The sequence below is a fragment of the Heliangelus exortis genome, chromosome 2 (genome assembly GCF_036169615.1).
Source record: "Heliangelus exortis chromosome 2, bHelExo1.hap1, whole genome shotgun sequence".
In the NCBI taxonomy this organism is placed as follows: Eukaryota; Metazoa; Chordata; class Aves; order Apodiformes; family Trochilidae; genus Heliangelus; species Heliangelus exortis.
In genome coordinates, this window is record NC_092423.1 from 85203592 (window position 1) to 85225188 (window position 21597).

A 21597-nucleotide genomic window follows, 5' to 3' on the forward strand; every position below is an offset into this window, starting at 1 on the left:
ACCTCCTACGTTTTGTCAGGAGGTATGGAAAAATGAGAGTACTGTAAACACTGTTCAAATGACTGCAATAGCACATCAGTGACAGTCTAGCCACAACTATCTACTAACTGTATTTCATAAAGCAAAGAGATAACTTATTACATGTCAGTTACACACCACTGGGAAGCACACAAGAAGCACTTGATGTTCCCTGTGTTTAAGCTTCTGAATTCCCCTGCCACTGTCTCAGTTCTTGAAAGTCTGCAGAAAAACCAGAATTTGATGAAAGCCATCAGCCTTGGCCTTCACTGGACAGAATTTCTTTGAAAAATTCTGTAGAGCATTAATAAAAAAAAAATAATTTGTCTAAAGGAAATCTGACATTGCTGCCTCCTGGTGGGAGTATATATTGGTTTTAGGCTTTTAATCAAGACATCTGAACAGAAAGCTGTGATTTTTTTTTACCTGCTGTAATTTAAATTACTCGAATTGAACTCTCTTGACCGAGAAAAAGTTCTGGAACACCTTGGGCAAAAATTTTTTTTTTTTCCTTTTAGGACCTTTATTTGACAGGAATCTACACAACTATTTCCTTTGATAAAAACCATATCTATGTTCTCCTTGTGAATTGTATACTGTTGGGGTTTTTTTTGGTTTTTTTTTTTGAAAGCAAAATCTTACAACAGACTGCTATGCCACGTAGTCCTCTTGGAGCATCATAGTGTTCTCACTGCAGGACTGATATCCCTATCGTCACAAAATACTGCAGAAAGGTCCCAACCTGGAAACAAACAATGAAGCAACCCTTTAATTATCAATATTATTCAACCCTTTTTCCTGTTTTATGAGATCCTGCACCGAGTTTCTGATTTGGGACAGCAGAAGCAGGCTATTTATTGTTTGATACAAAGCTATGTCAAAGGATTTAAAAATCCTTCAGTCAAAGGTAACAAGAAACAATGTTTCCTATGGAGGCTCAATTTTTTTTAACATTTGATATATTAGAATTACATTGTATGTTTCACTTGCAGCATGAAATTTTATACAGCAAGTGTGAGACACCATCTCAGTGTTTTTCTGAACTGCTTTAATTCCTCATAATGTTTTCTTTGTTATTCCTTATAATATTTTCTTTGTTATTTCTTGTGTCTTTGGATTCAGGTCAGCTAGATCTATGTGTTTTTTCCTCAAAATGCCAGTTGCTATACTTACAAGTGGTGATGCCAGAAGGCTGCAATTAGAAGATTTTAATGTTCATTTAAAAAAAAAAGGCTTACCAACAATTACTTTTCAGTAAGCACCTCACTACAAGAAGGACACGTCTCCAGAGGAGGGCAGCAAAGCTGCTGAAGGAGCTAGAGCACAAATCTTAGGAGGTGCAGATGAGGCAACAGGGATTGTTTAGGCTGGAGGAAAGGAGGCTGAGGGGAGAGACCTTATCACTCTTAGCAACCATCTGAAAGGAGGGTGTAGCAAGAGCAGGGATGGTCATTTCTCCCAAATATCAAGTGACAGGGCAAGAGGAAATGGCCTCAAGTTGTGCCAGGGGGGGTTTAGATTGGGTAGTAGGAAAAATTTCTTCACCAAAATGTTTGTCAGGCTGTGGAACAGGCTGCCCAGGATGTTGTTGAGTCACCATCCCTGGAGGTATTTAAAAGACATTTGCTTAGAGACGTGGTTTAGTGGTGGACTTGGCAGTGTGCTATGCTAATGGTTGGACTTGATGATCTTAAAGGTCTTTTCCAATCAAAACAATGCTATGATTCTAAAAGTGCCTGTGCTATATGAATTACTTCAAGGTGATGAGTCTGGACACAGAGCAGCAATAGGGATGGAGTATCAACCACATCTCTTTTTAGAAGGTTTGAGCAGTCATGCAGAGAAAATTTAATCACTTTTGCTTTATCAATAGAAGGATCTAAAATTATGCTTGGACACTAAACAACCATTTTCATTTCAGAGTGTAAGCCATAATGGGAGTAACCCCAATTACCTACAGGTGCTGAACTCAAACTTTTGGAGGGTTTGAATGTATGGTTGTGTTACTACATGCAATGCATTTATGTTGCCAGATGTCAGCTAAACCAAAGTTACTGTTGAGGCACATGGCCTTCCTTCCTTACCTATGGAAAATGTAGGAAGTACAGCTTCTCTGAGAAGAAATTATGCTCGTGGACTGCAGATCCACTGCCCCATCTGTACTTCATCTCCAGCAAACCTCTTATTTCACCAGATTAATGGCCTCCTTTCTGGCTTCTTCCAAAGATCTCATCATTCAAATCAAACTTAGTTTTCTTTACATTATCATAATTTTATTTCAAAATATATTAACCATTCTGTGCTTACAAAGGACTGCAGTGTGAATACAGTATTAAGAGAAAAGCTTCTTAAACCTGTTAGAAAAAGCTTTTTTTTTTTTTTTTTTTTTTTTCTTTTTTAAGGAAGAGGACTGGTGCATACAATCAAAATTATTTAAATACCTCTGCAGTCTACACAAGTTACTTCCCAATCTCTACTCACACATTGTTCTGACACAGTCATAGGGGTTGTATTTTCAGTGTTATACATGCAAACTCAGGTATCATACCAGAACAAATTATAACCATTTTGAACACAGTTCCATTCTGAAGATGTATCACGTGTACATTTACAGATAAAATTTGTGTCAGCAGACAAGAGAAATTATTGCTCCAAATCCCAAAAAATTCTGGATGAATGCATGCTTTAGAATAACCCACATGCCATAATGCAAAAGATCTGATGTTAGGTATGAGTGGGGTCTAGCAAGTGTTGGGACCCAATGTAAAAAATTTATTTGGATTTGGTTTGGTAAAATTTTGAAAAAATACCTTCCCTAGTCTTCCAACCAAAACACCAAACAAATATATGTTTATCATATATATACATATATATATATATATATGTATATAGGTAAACACCTAACTATTACCATAAAAAGTTGGTTTCCAACCAGCACTGAAGCATAGAAATTTTTAAAGGTAATCTGAATAAATAGTATGCTTGAAGAACATACCAATGATGATGAAACTTTGTCCTACACAGCCAGTAAGTTATAAACAACTCAGAAATATTTTTTACTGATACTTTGCAAAGAAGCTTCAGTTTTGTGCTGAGACTGGCAGGAAAGAGGCCAAAAATTTAGATTTTGTTTCTCCAACCTTATGGCCTGGACGTCAGTTCTTAAGCTTAATAAATTTCTGTTTTGTGGCTATTTTTTAACTTTGTGATGCCTCTTAAATTTACTCTATACCAATACCATGAAAAGTTACTCTGACTTTAGGTTCTCACTGGATCATTGCGCACAGTAGTCGAGTGGCAAAAGGTGAGAAATCAGTATTTTTACTTTAAAACCACCATGATGAAAATTCTGATGCATAACCCAGATACTGAAACAGTCACTGCCATTATTACCTTGCGAATGCATCCTGCTGCAATCAAATATGCCCTGCCTCTAATTCAAACCTAGCTTTGGTATCACTACATGTTCAAAGAATAATCTCTAATTCAACACAAAATTAATTATGTTTGTTCAAGTCCATTCATATGCAGAGCACATCAAGGATGCATTTAATTGCTGATAAGAAATTCCTGCCTGAATTGGGCATGCTATTTCAGTACAGACATTTACAGGATGCCCTTCAGGTCCTGGAATCAATCCCAAAAGATGATGAGGCAAGACTCTCATGTATGAAACCAGACTGAAAACAACATACCAGATGAGGTGTGGAAGAGGTTAAGAGAAGGGGAAACTGAGGACATTTTTTGTGACCTATTACTTTTGGCAGCTCTTTAGTAGATGTGTGCAAATACTTTCAGAAACAGTAATCTTCTAGCAATAGATTACTAGACGGAAGAGCAGCTTTTCCCAATTTTATAGTAAGTCCAACAAAACAGTTCTTGTCACCCTACCAGTCAGTATTTGCTTAGCACTTCCATGACATTTACCAAGTAAACATTAATTCTGAAAAATTTTGCTTGTTTACACTATATACAGGAACTATTTTGTTTTCATGTATCATTTAAAAAAAGATAGGACAAAATTTCAGTTAAAGTCTGTACAAGACAGATACTGCTTGTATTTATATAACACTGCATATCAACATATATAATTACAAACCCAATGTAGACTCCCAGAATATGCTCATAACTTGTGGCTTTATTTCTGGTTTCAAAATACGAAGTTGATTTTCCACACTGTGATTTTTTAAAATATTATTCCCAATTTTGTAACTTTAAAGCAATTTTTGAGAATTTTACCAGAAAGCATTAGGTATTTTCCTAAAAGTAAGTAGGATCAGGTTAAAGATCAAGCCCTCACTAACATTTTTTTAAGAGTTTTAGGCAATAATAGTTTTGTAGAAATAAAAACAAGACAGGAATTGCTAAAGTATGCTTCACCAAAAAGCATAAGAAATTATAAGAAATTCTTTGAAATATAAGCCAAGATAGAGTTTATAAAGATCCATGCATTTAAGAGATGCCAGTTATCACTGTAAGGATTTCTCTTTTTAAATTGCAAACTTCAAGGCAAACAACTGCATGTCAAGAAGAATGCTACCTTGATTATTAAGTATAATGAATACTAACTTCTTTCAGCAACTTCTGAAGGAAATCATAGCTGTCTCTACAGGTAGGAACCATAAAGGTGGCACCACCTGCAGTGACAAACTTCAGCCAATATAGTTTGAATGCAGTGTTTGAATAAAGGCAATTGTGGGAGCATCTTCTAACACTGACACAAGCTATGGAGTCTCAGTAGATTAATGGTATTTCCCCATCCGTATTATATTAAATCCGTAGGAAAGGCAGCACTCTTTGCAGTATTCTGTCACCAGTACTAGGGATTAGCAGCACAGCAATTCTATTGCTGCTTTTACTGGGGAACAATTTTATCCACTTGTATTTGCAGGCTGAGAAACTGTGTTTAACATTGCAGGCATACACCTTTTTCAGAAGTTACAGTGAGACCCAAAATGTGTATTTAATACTGGAGACAGCATCCAATTTTCCCTACTCAGTGCTTTTTTTCTTATTTTATTTGAACAGTTTATGGATTTCCTTATCGAATAATCACTGACAAATTAAACACCAGTGCCTCTCAAAATTTTGAAGAAAAACTATTTAGTCTTAGAAATCAGACAAGCCTAAATGGACACTAGATGAGCTACAAATTGCACAAGGAAATATCTGTTGTCTCCATTCTTAGCTACATAGTTACCAACTTAATTTGTGGAAAATGTATATTCTATGTATGACTACAGTGTTAAACTTTTTTTTGTCTTTTAAAGCAGCCTTTCAAAAGAAGTCATTACTGCTCCCAGATGGTAACCATGCACCTGTGCTGAACGTTACCATACTGTGGCAAAATGAAATTCTGGCTATTGCAGTTTGTTGCTTCATGTATTCAATGAAGCCAGTATTTACAGTCACCTGTAGTTAACATGCTGGGCTATAAACTGGCACATGCTCACTTCTCCTAGCTCTGCTATGGTACAGGAAGGGGAGGAAGGGCTAACTTAGTGCAAAAAACCACCTACCACTATTCCTTTGGCACTGCACTTTATGTAACAAGCATGACTTGCTAGAACGGAATTTCAAAACCCGGCACAGTTGTACTTTTACAATACCATGAGGCCACATTGCCTTGGTTTGCTAAAAGCACTCCTTCTGAGCTCTAAACCGGTTTTGTTCAAACTGAGTACTAAATGTACTAAATACAAGTAAATATCTGCTCCTGGAATGACTGTTTACAATTAAGCTAAAGACTATCAACTTCTTGCCTATAAGCATTACAAAAAAGATGGTCTCTCCTAGGAAAACGGTAGTTTAATGCCACTACAGAAAAGGGGGTGTGAGGAGTTTCCCCCACTCCATTTTTTTTTTTTTTTTTTTTTTTTTTTTTAAACTGGCCACCTAAAAGCTTATCTTAGGGAGCTGCTACTTGTTTTTTAGTTACCAGATGTCAAAATGACCAATTTGGTTGTTTTCACATTAACGTGAGGTTGATCTAAACTAAACTGATCTTAAAAAGACTAAGTCTTTTCAGAAAAGAATATGGATTGGTAAAGATTTAAAGACAAGTTTTTCTATTTCTACTGATAATAAGACACTAAAACCAACCCCCAAATAATCAAGGTACACTTTTCATAAGGTGTTCTGTTTTGTATTTTTTTTTTCTTTTTTTTAAACATGACAATTCAGTGAATATTTCATATCCTAAGAAGGGATTGCTGGATTTTGTGGGTTTTTAAAAAATTTTCTTTTTGGCAATATTCTGTTAATTTACTACGACTGAACCACACAACTCGTTCCTCAATCAGGCCTGGCATGAACCTTAAGTTACATTTACTGAGGAAGAATGTACATGGAAGGTGGTACATGGTAAGTCTTAGCTGTATTGGAGCAGGAAACATGAATACGAAGCCTCACACCACTACATCAGGTAGGAATTCTCTAGAATTTCTCTTCATGTTGGGAAACGAACAGATCAAAAATAACAACACACAATCTCATCTGATTTTACTGATTTGCCATTATTGAAGATAACTGTGTCTGAAATACCATTTCAATCTTCACAGCAGAGAACCTTCTTTGATATAAGGCAGTTGGGTGAAGGGGGAAGAGGAAAACTTAAAACAAAAGAATGACTGTTTAAAATTACTACATTGAGAAAAATATTATCTCAGAAATAACTAAGATAGAAAGAAAACATGGACAATAGCTCTGTCTTCATCAGTGAGTAAAAAGGAACAAATGGAAAACTGGAAATACATTAAAGAAGCTTATTTCTTGCTAGTAATCTTCTTTAAACGCTGTCTACAAGGAGCTACAATGAGAACACAACATTTCAGTGCACAATTCTGAACTAAAAAAAAGTAATTCAGTAAAAAAGTTTCCCAAGTATCATGGTCTCATTCAAATTGGTTAGAACATTGCAGGAATACTCAGGAACAGCCTCAGGTTCTTTGCCATCCTCCACCTTAACAAGTAACAATTAAAAAAATGTGTTTCATTTAAGATTTTACATGTTCCCCAAAACACAGGACAGTTGCTTTATTCAAGCAATGCATCCTTCCAGAATTGATGCATGGGTCTTCCAGAATTTAAAATATTAGATGGGATATTTCTGTATTGCAATGAACTTGAGTCAAACCACTGTATTAAGCCTGAGTCTGTCCTCCAAACACACATCTATGAGTTTTCAAGTGCAAAACCAGCAAGCTTGAAACCCTCCATAAACTGCAGCAGCTTATTTTGAGAATCTGAGAAGTAGGTGTATATATCTTAATAGGCAGCTTGCTTACTGCAAAAACCTATGCCAAGACTTTCTTGCTTAGTAAGTAACTATTGGGGAACTTTCCCAATACTTATGACAATGTAGTTTTAGAATGTAAAAATATATGTAATATCACGGCAATAGGAGAATTCCAAATCTACCAGCACTTTCATAATTTAAGTAGAACAGACATCTAAGTAACTGAGAGCTGTTTGTACACAATCTTTGATAATGTTATCCCTAGGTCAGAACAGATTTTTGTTCCAACAATTGCATTACTGTCAACAGTAAATGCAAGGCATGCCTGTATTTTGCATAACTCATTATCAATTAAACTTTGAAATAAATTTAAGAGAAGTTACTAGAAACTGAAAGGTGGTTCTTTGGTTAAGCATGTGCATCTGCTACTTTGTACCTACAGCCTCACTGTATTCATGGAAAAGCTGTTCAAGTATGAATTTCCTGCCAGAAACTCTTTGTACTATTTATAAAAAGGATCCACTCAAAGATCCATTTTTTCAAAACATTTTAACAATCAATACAAAAGGCCTTAATTGTGACAAAAATGGCAATTTAGGTGAAGTTAGGTATGGAAGAAAAGGACTAGAGCAAGTTTGATGTTGTGACCTAAGCAACACACTATTTCAGGGACTTAAGAACTCCGTTTATTACTACGATATATCTTAATATACAAGATATATCTTGTATTTTATTGTATATTTGGCTAGAGATTTACAGGGGGAAAAAAAGAAGCTAAACTAGAACAAAATCCATGTTCTTTCCACTCCCTCGTTACAAATAAGTCTGAAATTTGTCTGAAAAGTCAACTGAACTCAGCCACAGCATTTGAAAACCAGCCATCAATCTTCACTTAACTTCTTCCTTTTACTGTAAATACACGTGACAATTGTACAGTTGTACATTACTTGTTTCTGAAAAACACTTATGGCCGTTGATGAAATTTAGTTGACAAGATGACTCCACTGAGATGGTGGGGAAACAGCAAAACACTACCAGATTTCACTGCATGTGAGGGCAAAATCTGAACTATTTAAACAAGTCCTCCTATTTCAATATGAGGAAAACTGAAATTTAACAAATTGCATATATCCTCATTTCAGGAAGCTATTAGGAATACTATTCTCCAACAACACGGAGTGTTTTTTAGGAGGGTAATATTTGTTATTATTAATACAGACAATGGTCAAAGCCTCTGAAGAAATACTTTCAGGAGCAACAAATAATTGTACTCTACTTTCATTTAACAATGAGTGGTTTCCATCTTTTTTGCCCCCAGATTAACTAAAAATAAATAGTTTGAAATTAGCTTCCTTTAAACTTACTACCATTTAATAACACAACCCAATAAATAAAACCCAAGTTAGTCGTTTCAGCAGATAATTACTCCAGTGGATGTATCTGTCCACTTAACCACTCTTTTTGGAAAGACAAAATGCCTTCAAGGTCTTCAACAAGGCAGCTGAAGTTTGTCTCAGAATGCAAAGCCATGGGAAGTCAGCATTCTCCCTTGAAGAGGCAAAGTGCACAATTATGTAAGGCCAGCAGATGTTTGAGAAGTGGTTTCTCCTAAAACTCAGACTATGCTTCCCAGTGAGCTGGCCCTAGGCACAGCTGGAAGAGACAGGAGGCCACGGCTGTTGTGAACTCAGGATAGAAGACAGCAATTCTCTCATGTTCAATGGGTGCAGCACAGCACCTGCATCAGTCTGCAGCCAATTTTATCTCCTCAGGGCTCTCTCTAGATGACCTGAGGGGCATGGGAGAGAAAAAAAAAAAAAAAAAAAAAGAAGTAAGGCTTAAGTCTGTTGAATGATTACAAATATCCAATTTCCTACAAAAGAAACAGGAAACACACATGCAGATTGTGTGTACTCTGGGAAGCTCTATTTACAGCCTATACAGAAGTCTTGGAACATAACTTGTACAAGTCAGAAAATAAAGACAGGTCCAATTAGTGGCTTTTTTCCTAAGTACCCACATGAAAGATGACAACATTATTCATGTGAATGAAGCAAAGGATTATTTCTGACAAGCAGAGAATCCTCTTTTAGATATATGTGTAATGAGCTAACCTAAGTAATTGAACAAGACAGTAGAGACATTTAAATGGCTACTGCCATTAATAACTTCACAATGCGATTTCCAACTCTAATGAAGTATTCAATTAGAAGTTTATTCCTCCCATTCCTTGATTGTACAGTGCAAAGGTACATTACTATATTCCATACTGGGTTACTTCAACAAAGAGATTAATCAAGATTATACTTTTAATGGAATAGTGACATGTAATGTTACCTCATTTTTTAAATTCAGGTATGTTTCTTTATATTTTACTGTATTATACAGTAACACATAAAAATGCAGTATTTCAAGGCAGGCCTCTGAAGAACAACGAACAGTGACTAATAGATACTAAAGAACAGTTTTACACAGACAAAAGGATGTTCAATTATCTACTAGCACAATGGCAACATATAAATTATAGGATACAGAGGTATTATCAGGGAATTTTTTTTCTAAAAGACCCTTCAGTACAAAGCTGAGAGGTATTAAACAAACATTTCAAGTTTACAGGTTCCAGCGAGTATTTTACTTTATCATATTTTTGATTTCTAGAATATAGGATAACTAAATCCTCCCCAAATACTTCAATATGCATGCAGGTATGTCTGCACACTCATATTTGGAACCCATGAACACGCTCTCTGTACCTATCCATACATACACTGATCCATGTAAAAACACAGTGCATACATCTTAAGACAACTTACCGGTGCATCTGTAATGGCCACGCTGCTTGTGAGGGAGTGGGTATTGAATTTGTTGGACTCACCAACATGGCACTATATATGTTGGAAGCAACCACAAGTATACAAAGTAGAATTGGTCCTATGATGGCTCCTTCCAGTCCCAAGTAATATGCTCCACCAGCTACTGCAAGACCTGTCAGGTAAGGATGCCCACCTCTGGAATTATGGCACAAGCAGAATAAAATTAAATAAACAACAACAATACTATCAATTATGAAATAATATTTTTTTATTAAGCTTAACAAAATGACACAGTTATCTATAGATACCCATATTTACATCATAAGTTCCTGTCTGAATGAATGCATAAATATTCCAAGCTGTGTTCTGTACTGCATTTGCACAACAGATCAAACAGCATTCCATATCACACAATGCTGGTAATATTAACAATGGAACAGCTACTTCATAGACATCTGCTGAAGAATGTCCGAACAAACCGATGGCAAAAACATTTCTGTTCTAATAAGCAAAAGATGACTGATTATGAAGAATATTCATGCTTTATGGTCACAAATTATTAAATTTTAAGAAAACTAGCAACATGCACTATGAGCACCCTGAGCAAAGAAATTAATTTATGCAATGGTAGCAACTTGTATTGCATCTACTAAAGAACAGTTAGCATATATTCTTTAAATAAACATTCATGCCCTCTCATTTTGCTACAAAATAACCTCTCAGACTGAATGTTTGTTATCGTGAGCATTTTCAGATGAAAACCAAAAGATTTTTATGAGCATATTAATATCTACAGAAAAGTTGCGGCTAATGGATCTCTTGATAAGAGCTCTTATGGCAGCAAGTAAGCGATTTCTGTTTTCTTTTCCATGATTCAGTTGGGATGCAGAACATGAATCGTATCAACAGCATTTACACAAACCTGCTCATGGGGCCTAATTGTTATAGCTAAAATAATGACAGTAATGTGGTATTACATAAGAAAAGCTACTGTTGAAAAAAACAGCTTAAAACAGCTCCTGCTGTTTCTGCCAGGTTTCTGCTATGGTCTGACTTCCACCCACCTCACTGGCAGCATTTGCCTTCACCCCAATTGCATGTGGAGTAAGACCATGAAACATAATCTCTTACATCATACACACTTCCATGTCTTACCAAGAGCAAACTTAACCTACTGGTAGGGCCAGAATGCTTTCCAAGGGGACGGACTTGACCCTACAAGTTTTATGTTTCTCCAACAATAGACATAATTAATTTCTAGACCTTTAAAACCTTCAAATATTGTTTTTGGGTTTGGGTTTTTTTTTCGTTTTTTTGTTTGTTTGTTTCCCCAGAAGCATTTGCATCAGCTTAAATTTCTTCTGGCTAGTTTACTAAATTAACCATATGGAAACAGAACTACAGCATGAAAGCAATGCACTTGGAAAACCCTCCAAAACCTAGTTACAGTTATTTCAAATAGATTTAATCTAATTTGCAAGACAGCATAATGCTTACTATTCTGTTTAATGAGAAGAATAAAATTTTGCTATACCATCAGAAAATCTGGTCCTGCTACATGTATTTTCTGGATAGTAAACAGAGCCTGCATACCATACAGTTAAAAACGTATTCTGATAAGCAGGCTGGTTAAATAGTTACTAGCTTCAACGTTATCCACAATTAATTTTTGGAAAAAAATTTTCATGACTTGATTATACTTCAACCTGTTAGCTTTACTGCATGCAAAATAAATACTTCCACAGTCTATGAAAATTATTGTTAATTTTGTGTGTATTATAATTAGGCTCTTTCTGTTCCGAGAAATTGTACTTGGTGAACAAAAATATTAATTTGTAAGCTAACAGTGAACTGAAACATTTAATGCTATTATTCTAAATTAACTCCACTATAATAAAAATTAGCAAAAATGAGAGACTAGTACCAATATCTAAGTCTGGACCATGAAGTTCTCAATTACAACAATTTACTAGGATTATTTGTGATGATCAAGACTGAGGCGGTGACTAGAGGAGTGCAACCTTCCATGTATCTTTTACAGGGCTGTGAACACATCCTGCGCATAAGAAACTTGACAGTTCATATCTTTGCCAGCTCTGTTAAACAGTGCTGCTTTATCTTCTCATCTGAATTGCATAAGGGGATTTGCCAGGTATTTCAGCAGCAGAAAATGTCAGCAGACATCCCAGTTGCACTCCAGATGCAACTGCAGACACTGACTTTGTCTCCACAGTTTGGAGTTTGTTTTTCTGTGTACAAACTCAAAGCTGAAGCCAGGAGACATTTCAAGTCAGCAGAGGCAGCCAAACACCTAGCAAGAATTTAAATAAATCTCTGCCTACCTCCCACAACATGAAAGCAGCACTAGCCCCTATCTCAGAAGGAGACAGTCTCCAGTTTAGCAATTTCATCTGTCTCAGTGCATTCAAAGAACAATCCATAATCAACAGCTTTTTACATTAGGGTATGGTGACACAACACAAAGGATGGCTTCAAAAATTCCCACAAACCATACTGAAAAACTGAACTATTTTTTTCAGGTCATGAATTTCTTGTTTGTTTTGCAGCATCATCTGGCATTAAGTAACGTAAAGGAAAATGCTACCCAACTTTAGTCACCAATTAGATAAATAGCAAAGGTATTCTTAGAAATACTTTGCCAACCAGAACAGTTGATTTAGCTGACTTTGAGAACAGCTTTCAAGAATGAAAACATTTTCAAAGAGGGCTGGGAAAGTCAAACCACTTAGGCCAGTAAAATTTTTCCTATGAGGTGGTAATCAGTACACCTATTCCTATTGGTGTAGGACTATCACTACACCTACAGAAGGTACTGTTCCACATGGTTGAGAAAAAGCAAGTTTAATTAAAGGCATTCACGATCATTTAGCATTTATACAATAGTAACTTTAAAAAAAAATCTTCAATGTACTTACCCTGATATGTCTGAATAAATTGCTGTATCTACAAAATAGGTTGGCAAGAGGTGAAAAACCAGGAGCAAAATGGCTTTGCATCCCTGTCCTTGCACAAGCCACAAATCCAGGACTGCAGGAATGGCTGCCCAGTATGTCCCCAGAAATGGCACTGCTCCAAGGATTGCTGCTAATGCTAGAGCACACAGAAGCAGAGGTGAGAAAAAGACCAGAGGAATGTATTTCACACATATTTAAACTGTGACACTTTTACCACACTGGTTGCCCATCTTTTATCAGCTGTTGTAAATACGGCACTGAAAAAGTGTCACATTAAGGCTCTTGGTGTTTTTTAGCTCTGGTTTATGAAAAAACTAAAATTACACTATTTCCCATACAGAAAAGTTTCACCAACTGTCAGTCATAAAGAGTTACTTCCAAAAGAGGCACCAATTCAGAAAAATTCAGTTATACCACATCATGCCCATCTCAAACTTTTACATAACTACAAATTAGCAGCTGTGTGCAAGACAGTATATAAGCATAAATCTCATAACTTACTGGATCTCTTGCAGTCAGCCATAATAATGCAGATAGTACTTTGAGAAAACAGTCCAGTATAAAATCCATGACTTTTGTATTTCTGTATGAACACATGTACACACAGATATACACCCTTCTGATGTATATACAACAAACTAACTGTTGTAACAAAGTGATGCAGTACTGCTGTCATTAGAATTTATTGCACAAAACATATTTAGGTTTTTTTCTTTTTTTTTTATCTCATTAACCAGAAAGCAAAAACTTTTAAGACTCTGCATGTAGCTGAAAGAAAAAGAAATACCATTTTCTTAATAAGTCTAATGACAACCAATGCTCTTAAGGTATTTGGCACTTTATAATACAGCCATTGCCTATTACAATACAGCCATTTCCTATTATATTGATTTTTGTTGCTTTATGGCTTCCCCTTTTGTTCCCTCATATATGAAGGTACAACACTTGAAAAATTATTATTATTGTTGTCACTACTACTACTACTGTTAAAGGAAGATAAGCAAAAAACAAACGGTAGATTTTTCAAAGAAAACTTTTTAGCTGTTTTTAAAGCTAAGATTAAAAGAATAACAGAAAACCAGGGGTTGGTAATACAGTCAGGCAACAGTACTAACAATAAGAATCATGTCTCTTTGGTGCATTTGCATGATACCACATCTTCCTGCATGTAGGCATCTTGAAAAAATCAGCAGTTGTCAACAATGAAAAAAGCAAAAGCCCAGACAGACAGAATGAAGCTAAAACCTGGAAAGTCTTGGACTGAACAGAAGGGAGAAAGAATTAGATCCAGCAAAAAAAACAGACATGAGAAATAAAATAGCTGGCAGGGATGTGCTGTGAAACCAGAAAAAGGGAAGGCTTAGAGGTAAGGCAGCCATCAGGAACTGTGCCCTGTCCATGGCCATCATGAAACACTCCTGGACTAAGTTTTCAGCAGCATTACATACGTGCATAGTTATGCCTAAAGATTTTGAAAATGAGAGCTGTGAAAAGCTGTACTGTTGTCAGAGAATAATTAGATCTATTGTAGTTTAAATTAAACTTGGAAGAATTAATCAATGCTAAGAAGTTCTTTGGAACCACAATGTGTAGCATTAAATTATTAAACTTGTTATGCCCTTTTCATAGTGGAGTTCTGAACAATAAACAGGAAAGAAAAATGAGGTTATGTATTGAACAGGAAATAAAGAAAACAATAGCTAGCTACTTATTAAGTTCATACCATATAATGAGTTCATCAACAGATGTGGGTGTTATGATAAAAAAGCAGTCAATCCTGTAATCAGAAACTTTCTTAAGACATTTGCACAAATCAACCTTATTAAGACTGCCTATGCAACTCAAATAGTTGCCAGCTTCTGGATTAATGTTCTCTAGAAATAATTTCAATAATAATCTTATCAGCAACATTGAATACGACTCATCTTGTAAAATAAATGATTATGTAATATCATCTACAAATAGATTGTGACGTGTTTAAATACTTACCTGATGGTATGAAGACGATGTTAATTCCAAATATAGTGTGAGTCAGCCAAGTGTAGAGTCCATAGAACCCAGCCATTTTGAGGGAAGCATCAAATACACCTCTAAAACAATCACAAGAAACTCTGTTAAGTTTTATTGGCAATAGCATTCCGGTAACTGTAAAGACACAGGCCAGCTGCTTTAAGCAACTGCAAAGCCATCTGTGCTACAAATAACACAGCCGTCATAGTTTGAGGAACTACAGTTTTGAGAGGGAGGACCTAAAGAAGAGCATCTTCGGGCCCTGAGGGATCCAAGAGAGGCAGACCCAGAGGGGTCCATTCCCTCCCCTTCCCCGCCCATCCTCTCTCAAGCTCGGGCAGGCCGCAGCCCCCTCTCTCCCGCCCGCTCCTCGCTTCCTTCCCCTGCGCTCCTTTACCCCCAGCTCTGCCCCTGCTCTTCAGAATCCGCATCCATCGGGTGCTGGGAAGAGCCGTGGAGCCCTCTCCTGAGGCGGCCCTGCTCCAAGGGGCCCTCAGCCACCTATCCCTGACAGCATCGAGATAGGGTTGTGTATACATATTTGTATACATTTGTATTTTTGTTCTTTATCCTGTATTGTTACTGCATTTCCCCTGTTCTAGTAAATCTGTTCCCGGGTTTTCTTATTTCCAAATTTAAGTCTCTCGTCTTTATTCCCCTTTTATCTTCCCTTTGGAGGGTGTGTTGGGGGGATAATAGAGAGCAATTCTGTCTTCTGATTTTTTGGACCACGGAGACTTTTAAAACCGTGGCACACAACTCAAAACGTAACGCTGAACCATTTATGCATTTGATCCATATGAAAGGAATATGCATCCATCACACCTGTCATGTAAGGCATTTAGACACAAAAACCCCAGACTGTTCTTCATTGTTCACTAAACTCCTTGAAAGAAACTGCTCAATCATCAGACCACATCTTTTATCAAAAATAACCTTTTGTCTATCAGAAACAGTACCATTCTACACACAAACTACTTTTTCTTTGCCCTTTTCCACTTTTACCTGTTTATTCATTTTCTTTATCTACTTAAATTTCTATACCTGTTCATCATCATCATATTAAAATGTTGCAAAGTCTAACAGGCTGCTTAAACTCTACTTTACTGCTACTTACATGGCTTTCTGGATAGAGCATTCATACTCATAATGGGATTTTAGCCTCAACAGCTTTTTATTCCTAGCTTTTAGGTTACATTAACAAAAGCAAACAGAACATCAAGTAATCTAAATTAGTCCTGCTGAATCTATGTCCCACCCATGCTGGCCACAAAACAAAGTTCTCTCTTAAGCATGACCACAGGTTCATGAGACAGCAAAGAGGCAGCTAAGTGCTGTAGCATTCCTACAGCACCACTGCACTGATACAAGTGTAGTATCCCAGAACTGAACTGAAAACTGTCCCTTAGGATTACAGTCACAAAATGATACTCTAAGACTGGTATATCTCACCATTGCGTTATGCCAGTTTTTCACCCTTATATGAGAAAGGCAAGAAGTTTCCTGAAGCCACTGTTTTTAGCTTGGATTTAAGTAACCAAATCTGAGTTCCATGGAACTGTTCTACGGTTCCATCATTGCAGAACTGGTGGCACATACACCTTCTTAGCAAATATAAATGCAAAGTTTGCTGATCGTAACTTCCTGGCTTACTTTTCTTGGTTTTAGTTACACTTCTTATAAGCTCTGAAGTTTTGGGAACTCTTATCAGGAGGCTGACAGGACAGCAAAACATGCAACAGAAATAATGGAGCCAGATGGCTCCAGTGGAAAGGCTTTCATTACACTTTGAAGAGGAGCACAGCTTGAACAGAAAACAGCTCCTTCCAGAACTAAGGCCTCTAAAACCATGGTTTCTTTCCTCTGTTGAGTTGATAAAAGAAGTTTCTAGAAAAAAACAAACCCAAAACTACTTTCTTTGCTATTAAACTATTACACAGAATCTTTTCTTCCAAATTACCAGCAAGAATTCCAAGATGCTCACAGTGTGGACACAATCCTCATTATTACTTCCATAGGCCTTTTTTGCATATCTTTGCCCTCCTTTCCCTCTTAATGGCACACATAGATACCCAAATGACTGCTGAAATTTAAAGTTATCTTATTTCAAACTCACCCACTGGAAGTTTTAAGTGCATAATAAACCTCACACATCAGCTGCAAGTTAATACATAATACATTTCAAGAACAAAATACCATATACCTCAAAAAGACTGTAGAACAGTAGAGCATCTCTCTAGCTCTTTGCATCTAGCACACACAACTAATAAGCTTAAGGGAAAAGCCATCATGCAGTGCTGAGAGGCTGAGAAGCTGCCAGCAGTCAAGCAGAAAGTGAGAAGAGGCTGTAACTACTTTCATTCTCCTTATGTCCTTCACTTTTCTTTGTGTCTGCCTCAACTAGTCAGACAAATACACTGGGAAACCTACTTGATGGCAAGTGTGGCCCAGGAGAATGACAGTTTTTGAAGACTCCTGTTTCTTACTTCTGTCAGAAGAACTAAGAATCATAACTTAAATTCTCTGTGAATTCTTATCTATTTGACATCATGGTTAAGGCAGCCAGAAAAATAATGCTGAAAACACTAACCAGCATCTTCATCAACAGTATGCTTCACCTGCACTGCATCTGTCATGTCAGTTCTTAAAGATGATGTGGTGTGCTAGTGCAAACACTGAATTAACTTATTACCATCTGTAAAATGCAGACCTTCCTGGAGAAATTACCAGAGTAAATTAATTTCACCTCTTAATATGTTACTGGTGTACGTTCCTTTTATATATTCAAGAGTAATTGCATGTTACAGAAATCAGAAAAGCCAATTGCTGTTTATGTCTCACTTTGGCTCCATGCCTGGATGAACTACTTTACCTGCAAGAGCCATCATTTGCAAATTTGTAATTTATGAGCACTTCATGGCAATCTGGTATAAGGCATATTTAGACATACATGTTCTATTTTGATGAGCTTTGAAATGCATGTATAATTTTTAAAATTTTTTTAAAAAAATCAAAGGATATGGGTCATGCTTCACATTATTCAGATCAAAAATGAAGAAACTTCTGTCAAATTGTCAAATGTTTCTGCATAGCTGGCCAAAGTACTATTCTGCTACAGTTCTTTCTACTTCACTGAAATGCTAGGGAATTTTCTTGTAGATTTCATAAGGGAAAGTACCACCATTTCATTTTATGGGTTTTGTGAGTATTAGTGCATTTTTTTCTCTTTCACTGATTTGCCATGAAATTCTACAGCTTCACATTTTATTTTACATTAAATGTATGTCCACTTGAATTCAGATTCATTTCATGGAACCTCCAGATAAGGTTTGTTCACCATGAATGACATGGTGACATTCCAAAAATTTCAAGCTAATGTTGCAACAGCTCCATTTCATAGAAAAGAGACAGAAAAGTGAAGACTCCTGGGATGCAGAACATACCTCAAACTTCAACTCAGCGCATTCATTTTTTTTTTACTTCATAGCTAATTTTATTTTCTAGATCTCTTTATTCACAGAGCACTGGATGAAAGAAGAGCATAGTGGGCTGAAATTATGAGAACTGGAGTTTTCAGAAATATCAGAGCAAGCATATATAAATTCAGAGGTGAGATTTACTGATTACTATACTAAATTTATAATGGAAGAATATTGACCCTGGCCACTGAATGGGTATAAGAGTCAAAACTATACAAAAGTGACTTTTTTTAATCTTTGGAAGCAATTGCAAGAATTAGCATTTCCCTAAATTAGCATTTCCCTAAATACTTCACAAAATATGTTACAAGCTGTACAATAGTTTACAATCCAATTAAAACACAATTTTTATAACAGAAACACCTGAAGCAAAAACTAGTAGTAAAAAAAGAAAATCTCACTCATTTGTCATCCTCTTTACACCACTGATGTTTGGTATATCCCCATATTACCTAATTAGACATTAGAATGACTGTACTGTATCTTTGTTGAAAAATTATCCTGTATGCAGAATTCACTAATTCAAAATGATGCTACAAGAAACTCCAGCTACTCTTTATTTTTTTGGCGATTACAGCCTCCATATCCTAGGAGTAAAGGGTGCAAAGTATAAAAGCATGCAATGCATTCCAACTTCACAGTACAGTTTCACAATTTATTTCAGATGAGGTTAACCCAGAACTGCCACAAGAAAAGAGCCCTCTCGCTCCCCTTTCTCAAGCATTCATTTCTGCCTCAGACTCCCTTCCTCTGTCTACCTGCCAGCATGGTCTCTTTTAAGTGCAATGGCAGTTTTTATCATTAATTCAGCTAATAATTGGTGGATGGTTTAAACCAACTAGCTCAGCTCTTTGTACCCATACAACTCATAATGCAGTGGCACAAATAGCTGCGTTCCACCAGCACGCTCACCACTGCCGGGCAGGAACTTTTCTGTGCACCACAGAGCTCCTATCCCAGCTAGAACTAATAGCTAGTGTCCCCATAACTTCAAATAATTAATTCTCTTCTTTCAGACACCACCAAGATATCTTGCAGAAGTCAAGCTAGCACTGAAAATCAGAGGACAGCCATTACCTTAAAAAGGACCAAAATATTATTCCCCTACAATGATCCCCCAAATTTCAAGCGATCACTGGGAGAACACTGAAGAATAAAATGACTGAAAGAAGTTCATTTGAAAAAAAAGCTCTTAAGCTGTCCTTCAACTCCTGAAGGGTTCTGTTCTTTTAGGAATAAAAAAGACCCTCATTATTTTTCGGTTTAAAATTACATATGAAAAAAGAGCACCAGGATACATGCTGGCAATGAATAATGCAGAAGTGGCAGGAAGTGTTTCTTGACAGTGATCTCAGGATCAAGAGAAATACACAGATGCTTTTCAGAGTCAACTCTGTAACAAGATTTCAACAGTGTTGTTGCTGAAATTAATTTATCCTTAAGAATCATAAAACCAAACAAGGAAAAGTAAAAGCTTCAACATATGGAGGCAAGTAATGACATTACTCAGATGAAGTGATACAGCCTTGAACAAAACATAGGTCTTTAACATGGTGTAACTGATTAGGCAGGATAGGTCTTCTGTGACTGTATCCAAACTTCACATTTTAAACAGTGAGAACTAGCCCCAAGGACACAGCAGCAAACAGGATTCCTTCTCTAACAGCCAAATACATGCATTCTCTGAAAAATAACAATTGCCATATAGTCGAACTTGCAAGAAATTTTATATCTGATTATTTCTTTAGGATACTTTGAATAATTTTGAATTACTATTTGGGTTTGGTTATCCATAGTTTGTAAACTTAATGTTAGTCTTTTGAGAAGTATATTTGAAAGCATTAGTTATTTCTGAATCAACTACTTCTAACACTTCCAGATTTTTTTTCAAGAACAGAACCACAATGCTTACTATGTGCAACACCCAACTATTCTAAACATTCTAAACATCTTCTAACATAACATAAAAAAAGACAAACTAGTTCAGAGCAGGTCTGTCTAGCCAGCATTCCACCTCCAGCATTGGTCAGAAGCAGACAATAAGTGAACAAAAGAATTAAGACAAACACATTTAACAGTCCCCTGAACATTTTTCCAGCCTCTATTTCCACCTCAGAGGGTATCTTGAACCCAGTGCAGGCTGTGTATCTAGTAAACCTCAATTAATATTTATTCTTAGCCCTGTCTGATTCTGCAAGTTGCTGTAACCCCAACATTTTTTGGCTAGACCTTCCCCACTGTCTACTGTCTGTCACATGAACCAGTACACTTTTCTTATTTTTTGAAACTTCCTGCTTGCTTCTTGGTGATCCCAAGATGTTATGTGGGAAGAGACTGTGAACAGTCCAGCCCCAATCATCATACAGTTTTCATACTGTTTCTGCTTTTGCAAACCTCAGCTGTATTAACATCCTCCTTCCAGGCCAGAGAGTCCAAATGAGCTCAGTCATTCTTCATACAGAAATTGCCACCATACATGCATTCCTCTAATCAGTCTTGCTGCCCTTCTAGCTTTCCAAGATGCAGAAACAGCATAGCACAAGTAATTCAGGGTATTGGCAAACCTTAGATTCATACAATGAGCGTACTGTTCTGTGTTTCTGTTGTCTATGTCTGTTGCAAAAAATCTTACTGTTTGATATGGTTGGTAGATGTCTTAAAGTATTAACCACTGAGCTAGCATGCCTGCCTGAAAATCCCCTACTGATGGCACAAAGGCCATCAGTTCGTGTGTGAAGTTAGGACTGGTTTTCACCCTGTGCAGTCCTTTCATCAGTCATTTTCCTACAAAGATATTGCTGTCTTTTGACTTGGTCTACAGTACTGCTGTAATTCCAAAATCAGTACTTATTCTTACTAGCTCAAATAGTTTTGCAGCATCAGTGAGGTGTCCTCTTATTTCCCAGGACAGTTATGAGCAGACTGGACAGTAGAGGTCACTGTCTCAACACTATCCCTTATTCCTACCCTGTTTATCCATGCAGAAAACTGCTTAAGAAAACTACTTAATTTCCTTGAAAGTCTTTGGAAAGAGATGCTGTAAAAAGCCTTTGAAAAACTTCAGC

General features: G+C 36.6%; 1 protein-coding gene across 5 annotated transcripts in view; it reads right to left on the bottom strand.

The window, feature by feature from the left end:
- Positions 1-2269: 2269 nt before the first annotated feature.
- The window catches only part of TMEM245 (transmembrane protein 245), an 83938-nt gene continuing 64610 nt past the window's right edge, over positions 2270-21597 (bottom strand). For all 5 annotated transcript variants that reach the window (XM_071736816.1, XM_071736812.1, XM_071736813.1 and 2 more), the window contains 4 exons: positions 15033-15133; positions 13005-13179; positions 10069-10263; positions 2270-9044 (listed from right to left, as the gene is read on the bottom strand). In XM_071736816.1, the coding sequence (XP_071592917.1) occupies positions 8999-9044; positions 10069-10263; positions 13005-13179; positions 15033-15133 (517 nt within the window). In that variant the 3' untranslated portion in view covers positions 2270-8998. The remainder of the gene's footprint in view (positions 9045-10068; positions 10264-13004; positions 13180-15032; positions 15134-21597) is intronic.